Source organism: Rhinatrema bivittatum, chromosome 6 (genome assembly GCF_901001135.1).
Source record: "Rhinatrema bivittatum chromosome 6, aRhiBiv1.1, whole genome shotgun sequence".
Lineage (NCBI taxonomy): Eukaryota > Metazoa > Chordata > Amphibia > Gymnophiona > Rhinatrematidae > Rhinatrema > Rhinatrema bivittatum.
Genome location: NC_042620.1, coordinates 104,888,047 through 104,901,319, shown reverse-complemented (window position 1 = coordinate 104,901,319; position 13,273 = coordinate 104,888,047). Strand labels below are relative to the sequence as shown.

General features: G+C 46.6%; 1 protein-coding gene across 2 annotated transcripts in view; it reads left to right on the top strand.

The window, feature by feature from the left end:
* Positions 1 to 13,273, top strand: part of ABCB11 (ATP binding cassette subfamily B member 11) — a 152,530-nt gene that overhangs the window by 99,510 nt on the left and 39,747 nt on the right. For both annotated transcript variants that reach the window (XM_029605677.1, XM_029605676.1), the window contains exons 16-19: positions 1,916 to 2,086; positions 9,923 to 10,124; positions 11,466 to 11,547; positions 11,712 to 11,847. In XM_029605677.1, the coding sequence (XP_029461537.1) occupies positions 1,916 to 2,086; positions 9,923 to 10,124; positions 11,466 to 11,547; positions 11,712 to 11,847 (591 nt within the window). The remainder of the gene's footprint in view (positions 1 to 1,915; positions 2,087 to 9,922; positions 10,125 to 11,465; positions 11,548 to 11,711; positions 11,848 to 13,273) is intronic.

Sequence of the window (13,273 nt, the reverse complement as noted above, 5' to 3'; positions counted from 1 at the left end):
TATATACTTTCTTCTCAGTCCTGTCTCTAGCCCCTTATTTTACATGCAACTCTATATAACTTTTGCCCCACTATCTGTTGCCATCTCCTCAATTTAATGTGGTTTCTCATTTTCCACTTTTGAGAGATTTGCCTCCATTGTATGGAACTATATCTCATGCATATTCAATGTAGATATCCTGAAAACTAGACCTGCTTGAGGCACTCAAGAAATGGAGTATCTACTCTGGTCTCAGGGTCAGATTAAGGGGGCATGTGCCAAAAGGTAATAGGGGAGAGGGAGTTATCCTCCCCCTTTTTTCTTGTGTGTGTGTGTGTGGGGGGGGGGGGGGGGAGGGGGGGTCTTAGGGCATCTCTATCTCAATAAAAGATGAGCTGAGTGGTAAGTTATTACATCACAGAATGTACAACACACTTATTTACAAGTATAGAAGTTTTTAAATATAAGGCTAAGAATAAGCAATGAAAGCATACAAGATTCAATTTTTGCATTAAGAATATATACAAAGATTCTTCCCCTTATAGTTTCTAGTGTGAGTCTTATATATCTTGGAAAAAAATGGAAATACATCGCTGGGAAATCAGAAACAGTTTTTCAGCAACTTTAATATCCAACAAGCTTTTCTTCTGATCTGATTGCAAGGAGTCTGTCTGAAGTTCATCTTTTTATGTTAATTCTTCTGACCTATGTCCCAGTTTCTTCTCTGGGCTACTTCCATATGTTCTTGTCATCTGCTGAGGCCTCAACTGTCTGCCTAACCATATCAGCAACAGTTGGGTATGGCTAAGTTGCTTCTGTTATGTTACTATTATTATTATTTATTAGGCTTGATGAATCGCAATTCTTACATAAGTATATCATTGTGATGTATATAAATTAAAAAATAAATAGACCATGCATTAAAGCTAAAAGTAAGTAATATAAATTATAAATTCAAAATCTAAAACTAAAATTAAAATTAAAAAATCTACTTAAAAACAATGAAAAGAAAAGAAGATAAAGAAAAAACAGATAAAAACTATAGTAAACTATAGAAAGTAACATTAAATGTCTGTATAAATACTTAGAACATAGATATCTGTAAAATCAGAGGAGCAGTTCATCTTGGAAGATCTTTGTGAAAAGGAAAGTTTTCCCTGATAGCTGCACTTTTAGCCTCATGAGTAACTGCTTATTTCTTGTTACAAGCAAGCTAAAAAAAATAGCATATGCATTCTCAGAACTTATAGGCCTTATGTCAAGCAATTATACTAGCAATATTAGTGATTATCTTTGCTCCACTAATTTTTATTGGTTACAAAATCCTTCATGTAAACTAAATAACTCCTTAAATAATTATTCTATACCCTCACTCCCTTACCTGCAGCAACAGAAGACAACTAAAAATCAATGTGGAGCCATCAGCAGCCCTTTTCGTGCTGACTAAACCTTTTGCATCTCATTCCCTCTTTCTGCACAGGCTTCCTGTTACCAGAGAAACCCATGCAAGAGTCAGGGCACTGCAGGGTCCATCAGTATGAGAGGGCTGCTGAAGGCCTCACACTGAATTATCTTCATCCTCCTTCCACTACCCAGAGCTTGTGCCACAAGAGAGAAACAATGGTGTGGCAGAAGATTTAGATTAGGCTTAGGTGCCTTTAAGAATCTGGTGCCAGAGGCAGTTGCCTACATTGTCTATGCCTAAATCTGGGCCTGCCTGGTCTTTAGTGTCCCTCTTTCCCCATCATATCTGTATTTTCTTTGTCTTGCTCTCTTTCCTGCTGGGTCACTGTTGTAAAACTAGCCATATCTTAATTGTGTTCAGGGTGAATACTGAGGAAGAAATGTTTCACATGTTGTAGTCCAATAACAACTATGCATAATTAAATTGTGAATGTTTCCAAAAATGAACTGCTCATCTCTCTTTATTTTCCAGAAGTTTGACACGCTTGTTGGAGAAGGGGGAGGTCAGATGAGTGGAGGCCAGAAACAGAGGATAGCTATCGCTCGAGCTCTTATCAGACAGCCAAGAATCCTGCTCCTGGACATGGCCACTTCAGCACTAGACAATGAGAGTGAAGCTATAGTACAAGAAGCCCTTGATAAGGTCTGATAAAGTTCAGTATATTTCAAAGTTAAATAGGATGTAACAAAGTCTCAAAAGTCCATATAGAAATGGACCTCGCCCTTTTAATTGACCACAGCTGTTTCCCATGCACCGGATCAGAGGAAGTATAAAAGGAGGCTTCCTCTGCTCATTCCTTGACTTGGCAACTTCCGTGGTTAGTCAGGTCTGCTTGCTTCGGTGAGTCTTCTTGTGCTTCGGATCCTTGCTTCCTGGTTCCTGTCTCGGCTCATTGATTCCTTGGTTCCTGACTTCGGATTGGCAAGCAGTGATTCCTGGTGTATGACTTCGGACTGGCAAGCGGTGATTTCTGGTGTGTGACCTCGGACTGGTAAGTGACGACCCTCTGGCACTTGACCTTGGACTTCTTCTGGATCATTGTCTCCAAGGGCCCACCTAAGTCCCAGCGGCCTGGGTCCCTACGGGCTCCTCCTGGGGGGACCGCGGGCTTCCAGGGGTAAAGCTCCAGAGAGCCCTTGCACTGACCTTATGACTCCTTGACCTCTCAAAGGTCCACTTAAGTCCCAGTGGCCCGGGTCTCTACGGGCTCCTCCCGGGGGGACCGCGGGCTTCCAGTGGCAAAGACACAGTTATCCCCTCGACGTCACGGCCCTTCGTCTGCTTCCATGGTCACCTCAGTCTCCAGTGCCGAGGGTCAGCCAGTCGTATCTTCTGTCCTACCTTGCCACCCGACGGGAGATCCTAAAGATCCACCTCCTAAGGTACAACATCCTCCAGTCGGCCCAAGAGTTCACTATCCTGGGCATAACAGATTGCCAAGTCCATGACCCCGGCAGAGGCATCTGCCCGCCAGGCCATTCTGGGAATGCACCAGCATTTGATGGACCAGCAAAAAACCCTGGATGCCCTTATCTCTAGTGGAGGGCCTGAACCAAAGCTTTGAGGCATTAGGGCCAATGAACCCCACTCTGCCGTCCCCGCCTGTGGCTTCTGGGGGCCTCTCAGTAATCCGCCTGCCTACACCATCATGTTTCTCTGGGAAACCCCGGGCCTGCAGGGGTTTCATTAACCAGTGCAATATGCACTTCCGCCTGCAGTCGGCCCTTTTTCCCAACGACATTACCAAGACCACCTTCATTCTCTCTCTCCTCAAAGGGAAGGCCCTAGAGTGGGCTCCCCCCCTGTGGGAATGGGATGATCCCATTCTGAGCAATTTGAGGGAGTTCTGGGAGCTCTTCCGGATGAGCTTCGGTGATCCCACGCAGGAGGTTTCCGCCGGGCCCAAACTGCTTCAACTACGCCAAGGTTCAAGGACATTGGCCGAATTCGCCATTGATTTCCGGACCCTTTCTTTGGAGCTTGGCTGGGGCCCTGACTGCCTATGAACCATCTTCCTTCAGGGGCTTAGCCCCAGAATCAAGGACGAGCTCGCGGGCCGGGAACTACCTAGGTCCTTGAACACCCTTATCGACCTGGCAGGACATATAGATAGGTGCCATCAAGAACGCTGCCAAGATGCCCAAAACACCACAAAAGCCTCGACCCCTTCCAGACGCCCTCGACGCTCCCTTCTCCCAAGGGTGGATCAGGAGCCTCTCGAACACCGGCCGAAGAGCCCATGGAATTGGGCCGTGGGAAACTTTCCACACAAGAACGCCGGCGGCGAATGAAGGAAGGACTCTATTTTTACTGCGGCGAGGTGAGCCATCAAATAGCCGCATGCCCGGTGCGACCGGGAAACTCCCAGGCCTAGGATCTGAAGGAGGTCTCTTCCTGGGCCTAACCTCACCTGCACTTCCTCTAACCCTACCCGTGGCGCTAACGTCTGCGGACGGTGAGTTCCACACGTTAGCTCTGGTAGACTCCGGTGCCGGCTGCAATTTCATTATGAAGAGTCTGGTGGAGCACTTGAAGATTCCACAGGTCCGTATTCCAGCTCCATTGGTCATCTCATCGATCCAAGGTAAACCCCTCCCAGGACATGTGACACACATCATGGAACCCGTCCAGTTGAGGGTTGGGCTCCTTTACCGTGAGCGGATACCCATCCATATCTTGGAGCATTCCATATACCCTGTCATCCTGGGTCTTCCCTGGCTTCAGGAACACAGTCCCCAGTTCGACTGGAAGACCTTGCAATTATCCCACTGGGGGCCGAATTGTCACGACAATTGCCTCCAACTGGTGACTCCAGTCTCATGCTCCACCACCCTCACCAGCCTTCAGGGCCTGCCGGCCCCCTATGCTTTGTACATGGATGTCTTTTCCAAGCAAAAGGCCGAGATACTTCCGCCTCACTTGCCATTCAACAGTGCCATCAACCTCCTTCTTGGCACTGAGCTTCCTCGGGGACGCACCTATGCCGTTTCGCCTTCGGAGACGCAATCCATGACTCAGTACATCAAAGAGAATCTAGAAAGGGGCTTCATTCATAAGTCAACGTCCCCAGTGAGGGCTGTGTTCTTCTTCGTTGGGAAGAAGGACGGAACCCTTTGCCCTTGCATCGACTACTGGGGCCTGAATGCAATAACGGTCAAGGACCGCTACTCCTTGCCCCTCATCTCTGAGCTCTTCAATCGTCTGCAAGGTGCGAGGTTCTTCACCAACTTAGATCTCCAAGGGGCCTATAATCTGATTCGCATCAAGGAGGGAGACGAATGGAAAACAGCCTTCAACACCCGAGACGGCCACTATGAGTACCTAGTGATGCCGTTCGGGCTCTCTAATGCTCCAGCGGTGTTTCAGAACACCATGAACGAGATACTCCACGATCTCTTGTATCGGTGTGTGGTCATGTACCTTGACTACATTTTGATTTTTTTGGATTCCCTGACCACTCACCGTCAGCATGTCGTCCGGGTACTACAACATTTAAGAGAAAACAGACTGTATGCGAAACTAGAAAAATGCCTTTTTGAGCGGGAGTCCCTTCCCTTCCTGGGATATATAGTCTCCAGTGAGGGATTCCGTATGGACCCCCAGAAACTAAAAGCCATTCGGGAATGGCCGCAACCGTCCGGACTGAAGGCACTCCAATGGTTTTTGGGTTTTGCCAATTATTATTGGTCCTTTATTCCCCATTATGCATCCATTGTTGCCCCGATGACAGCCTTGACCCAGAAAGGCACGGACCCCAAGAACTGGCCTCCGGGAGTGGAGGCCGCCTTCCTCTGACTCAAAGAGGCGTTCCTGCAACAGCCGTGCCTTCACCATCTGGATCCGCAACGGCCATTTGTCATTGAAATGGACGCATCCTCAGAAAGCGTGGGGGCCATTCTGAGCCAGACTTTGAAACACCACAAGCTACACCCGTGTACCTTCCTCTCTCGCCAGTTCTCCCCAGCAGAGCGGAACTATGCCATTGGTGATAAGGAGCTCTAGCCATTAAGGTGGCCTTAGAAGAATGGCATCCCTGGTTGGAGGGGGCACAACATCAGTTTACGGTCTATAGAGACCATAAAAATCTTGAGTACCTGCATCGGGCACAGTGACTCAACCCTCGACAAGCACGTTGGGCATTATTCTTCACCCGCTTCAACTTCGTCCTATGTTAAAGACCGGCCGGGAAGAACCTCAAGGTCGATGCCTTGTCTCGTGTCTTTGAGACTGCGGAGATGCCTGATGATCCCCAGTTTATTATTGAGCCATCACAGGTCCTGCTGTCTGCCACCACGACCATCCCTCCCGGGAAAACCCTTGTTCTGCTGCATCTGCGGAAACAAGCTCTGGCGTGGGCTCATGACTCTCGTTGCTCCGGTCATCCGGGACAACACCGGACCTTACAGACCCTTCACCATTACTATTGGTGGCCCAAGGTCAACAAGGATGTCCGGTCCTATGTAGAGTCCTGCCAGTCATGTGCTCATCATAAGAGGATTCCAGGCTCTACCCCAGGCATGCTTCAGCCGTTACCAGCTCCGTCGGAACCCTGGACCCATCTTGCAATGGACTTCGTGGTCGATCTGCCTCCATCCAGTGGGAACACTGTCATATGGGTGGTCATTGATCGATTTAGTAAAATTGCACACTTCGTGCCCCTCCCAGGGTTGCCGTCTGCATCACAGTTGGCCCAGCTGTTCGTCCAGCACATTTTTAGACTACATGGTCTAACAAGGAGCATTCTCTCGGACCGAGGACCCCAATTCACTGCCAGATTCTGGAGGGCCCTCTGCCAGACGTTTGACGTCACTCTGGACTATATGTCTGCTTACCACCCTCAGAGCAATGGTCTAGAAGAGAGAACGAACCAAACCCTAAAGCAGTTTCTCCGCATCTACGTAAATGAGAAACAGGACTACTGGGCAAGTCTGCTTCCATGGGCGGAATTTGCACTTAATTCCCACCTTTCTACGGCTACCGGATCCTCTCCATTCCAGATAGTCTATGGGAAGCAGCCACGCCCGCCACTGCCGGTTCCAATTTCCGTCACGTCTCCGGTAGCCCAATTCTCAGCAGACGAATTGCATCGCCTTTGGGTCTCCACATGGCGTGCACTGATTAAAGCCAGTCAGGTGGTGAAAAGATATGCTGATCAGCGACGGAGACCATACCCGCCTCTGAGACCTGGTCAAAAGGTATGGTTGAGCATCCAGTTTATTCACCTGAAGCTGCCATCAGCCCAACTGGCCCCTCGATTTATTGGACCTTTTCCCGTCCTCCATCGGATTGGTGCAGTGTCATACCAACTTCGACTACCACCTTCACTCAAGATACACAACACTTTCCATGCCTCCCTTTTGAAGCCTCTGGTACTATCTTGGCTTTCCAGTACGCCTCCGACTCCCCAACCTATCGCCTCTGAAGACAACCTCACCTATCAGATCCGAGAGGTGTTGGACGTGCAAAAGCATCGAAAGAAATGGGAGTATCTGCTAGCTTGGGATAGGTTCGGTCCTGAAGAGAGCACCTGGGAGCTGTTGGCCAACATCCTTGACCGGGGCTTGCTTGACCAATTCCATAGAGACCCTTTGTCTAAACCCAGGCCTCTGGGGAGGCACCCTAAAGAGGGGGGTACTGTTGTGTTCTGCGGCCGCGGATGGCCGCAGCTGCGGTCCCCTACCTGACCTGCGACAGCGACCCGCCACGGCAACATTGGGGGAAGTGCCAGTAGCCCAATGCCCATCGGTCCCGCACATCAGCGAGACCCTCTATGGTGGACACCAGGCTGGGAACCGTCCCTGCTCCTCTCTCGCAGTGTCGGGCAGCCTTTCCTCTGCGGCCAAAATCCAAGATGGCCGCTGCCATCTTAGGTGCGAGGCCGCGCCTCCTTCTTATATTTAAAGGGACCTCGCCCCTTTAATTGACCACAGCTGTTTCCCATGCACCGGATCAGAGGAAGTATAAAAGGAGGCTTCCTCTGCTCATTCCTTGACTTGGCAACTTCCGTGGTTGGTCAGGTCTGCTTGCTTCGGTGAGTCTTCTTGTGCTTCGGATCCTTGCTTCCTGGTTCCTGTCTCGGCTCATTGATTCCTTGGTTCCTGACTTTGGATTGGCAAGCAGTGATTCCTGGTGTGTGACTTCGGACTGGCAAGCAGTGATTCCTGGTGTGTGACTTCGGACTGGCAAGCGGCGCTCTCTTAGTGTGTGACATCGGACTGGTAAGTGACGACCCTCTGGCACTTGACCTTGGACTTCTTCAGGACCATCGTCTCCAAGGGCCCACCTAAGTCCCAGTGGCCTGGGTCCCTACGGGCTCCTCCCAGGGGGACCGTGGGCTTCCAGGGGTGAAGCTCCAGTTAGCCCTTGCACCGACCTCACAACTCCTTGACCTCTCAAAGGTCCACCTAAGTCCCAGCGGCCTGGGTCTCTATGGGCTCCTCCCGGGGGGACCGCGGGCTTCCAGTGGCGAAGACACAGTTGTCCCCTCGACGTCACGGCACATCGTCTGCCTCCACAGTTACCTCAGTCTCCAGTGCCGAGGGTCAGCCGGATGATCTTCTGTCCTACCTCACCACCCGACGGGAGACCCTAAGGATCCACCTCCTAAGGTACACCATCCTCCCATTGGCCCAAGGGTTCAGAAGCCTGAGCATAACACATCCAGTATATGCTCTTGCAAACAAAATAAAGTCAAACTAATAAACTGGTGAAAAACTTATAGAGAAGCTATTGAGGACATGAAATTAATAGATACTGACTTACTAAGCAAGACCTACTCAAGAAAGGCTCAAGTCATAAATCTTAGACTCCTTAGCTAGAAATTTTCATCTCCAATATGCTTGTAGCTAACACTATGCTTTGAATATGATCAATTAATTTTTTTGTATTTGTTATTTATGCCGTTTTCATATACATTTCAAGAAAACACTTGAATTGCAATCCAATATAAATGTAGGCAAATAACAATCATAAGAAAAAAGGAATAATATCACCATATATAACCCAAGTCCTCAGTTTAGGAGATTCCAATATCACAACTTCAAGAAATATTTGTAACCAACATAAAGGAAAAAAAAACCAAAAAACTAGCCTAACAGGCCAATATCATGAATGAACATCATACAGACATATTCGTCCTAACTAGGCATTAGGAGAAGAGCAAGATATAGAAGAAACTTTGTTACTCAAAAAAACCGATAGCTGTGATGGTAAAAAGAAAGTATAGGAGGCATTCTAATATTTGATAATACATTTACAAGGGAACTTTAAAATAAAAAAAGCTCCCAACTCCAAAGCTTTGGCTCTAAATAATAGAAATTGCCTCCTCCTTTTCTGAATCTGCTTTGCCAAATCTGGATAAATATGAATTTTCATATTCAAAAAAGTTCCAGACGATGATGAAAAAACATTTTAATGATCCAGTCCCAATCTGACTCCATCAAAAAAGAAACAATCAAGCTAGCTGGTTTAACCAGATCTTTCTGAGAGGTTTCTAAAATATCTGTAATATTCAATGGAAACTTCTCGATTGCACTCCACAACTCCTTTCTTGAAATGTGGTATATAATAGACTCTTGAAACAAGTAGAAACATCTGTTCCGGAATCTTCAATATATCATCCAGGTATTTTTTCCACATCTCTTTAGGAGCAACCGCTGGATCTTTAGGGAAAATGATCAATGAATTTGACTCCTTGTTCTTTTGACTTTGTTCTTTAAAATAAAAAAAAAATCCTTTTATTGTTATATGAAAAACTCACATCTTACCAAACAAGCAAAAAAAATTCAGGTCAGCACCATCTTTGCCAACCAATTTCTTTGTTGTTCAATTTCTTCATCAAAGTAGTACAATTTATGACTTGAGTCTTATGCATTTGTGCCCTGTCTGGCAAGTCACCATTTATTATTTTGAGTTACTGAGTGCAAGCTCTGCAAGTCTCTTAATAATAAGAAGGATGCTCTCTATTTTAGAAGAGAAGAACCATTAGACATTATTGAAAAGGTGCAGATACCTATTACTTTTTTGTCCTATTACTTAATATATTTGTAACAAAAATGTTTTTTTTTAAATTTCTTTCTTCTGATTACTTTTAAGCAATATACCAAATTGACAAAAAATTGTAAATGAGAATTAATAACAAAAAATCCATGATTTTTTTTTAATTCTGATTCCTTTCTCTGATTAGCATGAACCTTTGATGCCATCAGCTGCTTCTTCTTTTGATTTCTTTTTTTGAACATTTGACATTCCATTTCTCCTCTTCCTAAAGACTAATGTCTCTCAAGAGCTATCTTTCCGGAGCTAGAAACTTTGAAACTCAATGCAACCAATCCAACATGTCAAATCTCAAATTAGACAATTTTCCACACTTCTTTTTCTTCACAAGAAAAGTACCTCCCATTAGAAAAGAAGCACAGTTCATTGCCTTTAAATATAATAAATTTGCTGTTAGGAAAATATTTTGTCTTTGTTTTTCAGGTACGGCACGGTCGCACATCAATCTCTGTAGCTCATCGTCTATCCACTATCAAAAATGCAGATGTCATAATTGGATTTGAGCATGGAAGGGCTGTAGAGAGAGGAAATCATAATGAACTAATGGAAAGAAAAGGAGTTTATTTCACACTAGTGACCTTGCAAAGTCAAGGGGACAGGGCACTCAGTGAAACGGCAAGGCAAAGCAAGTGCTTTTTCCTTACTTTCTGAAATAAAATGTGACTCTACCAAAACTCTGTGATCTTTTATCCCTTTTCACTTATATTACTGAGTGAAGAAGGGTGTAGGCTGGGAGACTATTGGTGATGGTGGCTGCAGGTATACTTGAAACCAAGATCTCACCAACCCTATCTCTTCTATACCACAAATATACCAAAAACAGTATTTGCAAATAGTAACTCAGGACTCAAAAGATTAATTTATGATTCTTTTCCAATAAAATATCATGGCGTGGTATTTCTAGGAAAAAAGTTTAAAAGAGTTAACCACAGGCTTAAAAGTAAAATTGCACTTGGGCTTCATTTTATACTTAAAGGGGTAGATTTCATAAATCTACGCGCGTACTTTTGTTCGCGTACCAGGCGTGAACAAAAGTACGCCGGATTTTATAAGCGTATCTTATAAAATCCGGGGTCGGCGCGCGCAAGCGGCTGCACATTTGTGCGCGCTGCCCGTTCCCTCTACCCCCCCGGCACCTTCCCCTACCTAACCCACCCCCCCCGGCCCTATCTAATCCTTCCCTCTACCATCACCCGACCCGTAGCCGCGCGTATCTTATAAAATCTGGGGTTGGCACACACAAGGGGGTGCACATTTGTGCAACTTGTGCGCGCCGAGCCCTGCGCACGCTGCCCGTTCCCTCCGAGGCCGCTCCAAAATCGGAGCGGCCTCAGAGGGAACTTTCCTTCTACCCCCCCGCACCTTCCCCTCCCTTCCCCTACCTAACCCACCCCCCCGGCCCTATCTAACCCTTCCCCCTACCTTTGTTGGCAAAGTTACGCCGGCCGGAGGCAGACGTAACTTTGCGCACGCCAGCGGGCTGCTGGCATGCCATCACCTGACCCAGGGGCTGGTCCGGAGGCCTCGACCACACCCCCGGGCCGGCACCACGCCCCCGACACACCCCTTGGAATGCCCCAAAAATCGCGCTGCCCACCCGGCACGCCCCCGACACGCCCCCCTTGTGAAGCCCCGGGACTTACGCGTGTCCCAGGGCTTGCGCACGCCGCGAGCCTATGCAAAATAGGCTCGGCGCGTGCAGGGGGCTTTTAAAAGGGTTACGCACATAACTTATGCGCGTAACCCTTTTAAAATCCGGCCCAAACTGTCTTAGTTTACAATGCACTAAATCTAAGTTAAAATAAGTTTTTTTTATTTTCCAAAGATGGGGAACACAGAACATTATTATTTTGATAAATGATAATACATCTTATATTCACTGTCCAGTAAGTTCCATGTGCTTTTTGGACTGAGATGCACATAATTAAGTATCTTGTGCTCAGTCAGTGCTATCTTATTTTTACAGTGACAGAAGATAAAACAATTGAAGAGCCTAACCTTGAGAAAGTCCACTCATTCATCAGAGGCAGTTATCGCGCAAGTTTACGGTAAATTTTTATGAGAGACAAAATTATCTCAGTTGATTTATTTTTCAGACATCTCATATTTATGCTGGAAGTTGCATTGCATATTTTAGTGCTGTCAGAAGGCAACTTGTTCTCGCAGTCTTTCCGTGAGATATTACCAATGTTTTTAACCTTCCATTTCACAGAGCCTCCATCCGGCAACGTTCAAGGTCTCAGCTCTCTAATGTTTTACCAGATCCACCATTAGCAATTGCAGGAGATCATTCAGATGGTGTCCCTCATGCAATTCAATATGGAAAAAACACAAAAGCCATAACAGAGGTCAGATTTATGCAATTTAGGAATTTATTTATTAAATACTGTAAAGCATGAATCTCATCAAATATAACTACAGTGAAACTATCATATCTGTATCTTTGCTTATTTTGACTGTGGCACAGTAAAGTCACTAGACTAAGGGGTAGATTTTCCTCTTTGTGTACGCACGTCCATGTGAATGCACTTCCTGGCGTGCATACCTGGACACGCCGATTTTCTACTATGTGCGCTGGCACGCACAATCTGCGCAGGTAAGAGGGGGGGGGGGGGGAGACTTCTGCAATTTCAGTGCGGCAACGCATTCTGGCCTTCCCCAGTTCCCTACCCCTACCTAACCTCCTTTCCCCTTCCACTTCCCCTCTCCTCCCCACCCCCTAAACACTACCTTTTTCTTTTTTTTTTCTGTTGTTTCACAACTTACTTCACTCCCGAGCTGAAGTAAATTGCGCGAGCCGGCAGCCGTGTCATCATGACAGCGAGCAAAGGCGCTGTCCCGGCCCGCCCTCCCAACCCACCCCTTTGAAGAGGCCCGGCACTTATTCGCTTACCAGCGTTTATGCGCGTGGCCGGGCCTCTTCGAATATTCTCCTGGCACGCCGGGATTTACTCGCCCAGGCGGTTTAAAATCTACTCATAAATCCTTAGTTTAAGTTTCCTAAAAATAAAGATCAGGAAGTCTGATGGCCTAGTTAGATATTAGGCAATGATCCAGGCAGATATATATCTTCTATTAGAACTGTGGTTCCTATACCTGTCCGGCAGGAGCCCCAGTCAGTCAGGTTTTCAGGATATCCAAAATGAATATGTATGAGATAAATTTGCATGCAGTGGAGGCAATGCATGCAAAGCTATCTCATGCATATTTATTGTGTTTATTCTGAAAAACAGAATGGCTGGGGGTAACCCAGGGCAAGTTAGGTAACTACTGTCTCAGAAGATATATTTTAATGTGGCAGTGTTTCTTTTTTGCCTTCCGCTGGATTAGGTGCCAGAGAAGCAGCTGATAACAGTTTAACACAATGGCCTCTCCTGCCCCCTCGGGAATACTGTTTTACCATTCCTGAGGGTCCTAATTCACGATCTTTAATGGTAGGAGGATCATGAAAGCCCTTTGGCCAGCACTGCTACAGATCTCCATCTGAAGGTGTTTAGCAGCGCTTCACCACTATCATGGGGCTGGATGGGGCCCTGCCTTTATGGGGTTCAGGGCGTCTTGGGGGAGGGGGTTCTGCTCTCTCCATCCTCATAATTACTCATCACAGTGCCAACCCTAACATGCAGGGTGAGCATATTAGCAAGTAACTACAGCCCCAGCAACATTTCACACTCTCAAGAGAGCACCTAAAACTTAGCTTTTAGTAGTGTAGCTTTTGTACAGTGTGTACTAATGACTAATGAGGTCTTTACTATACTATTTAAGAAGGTAATT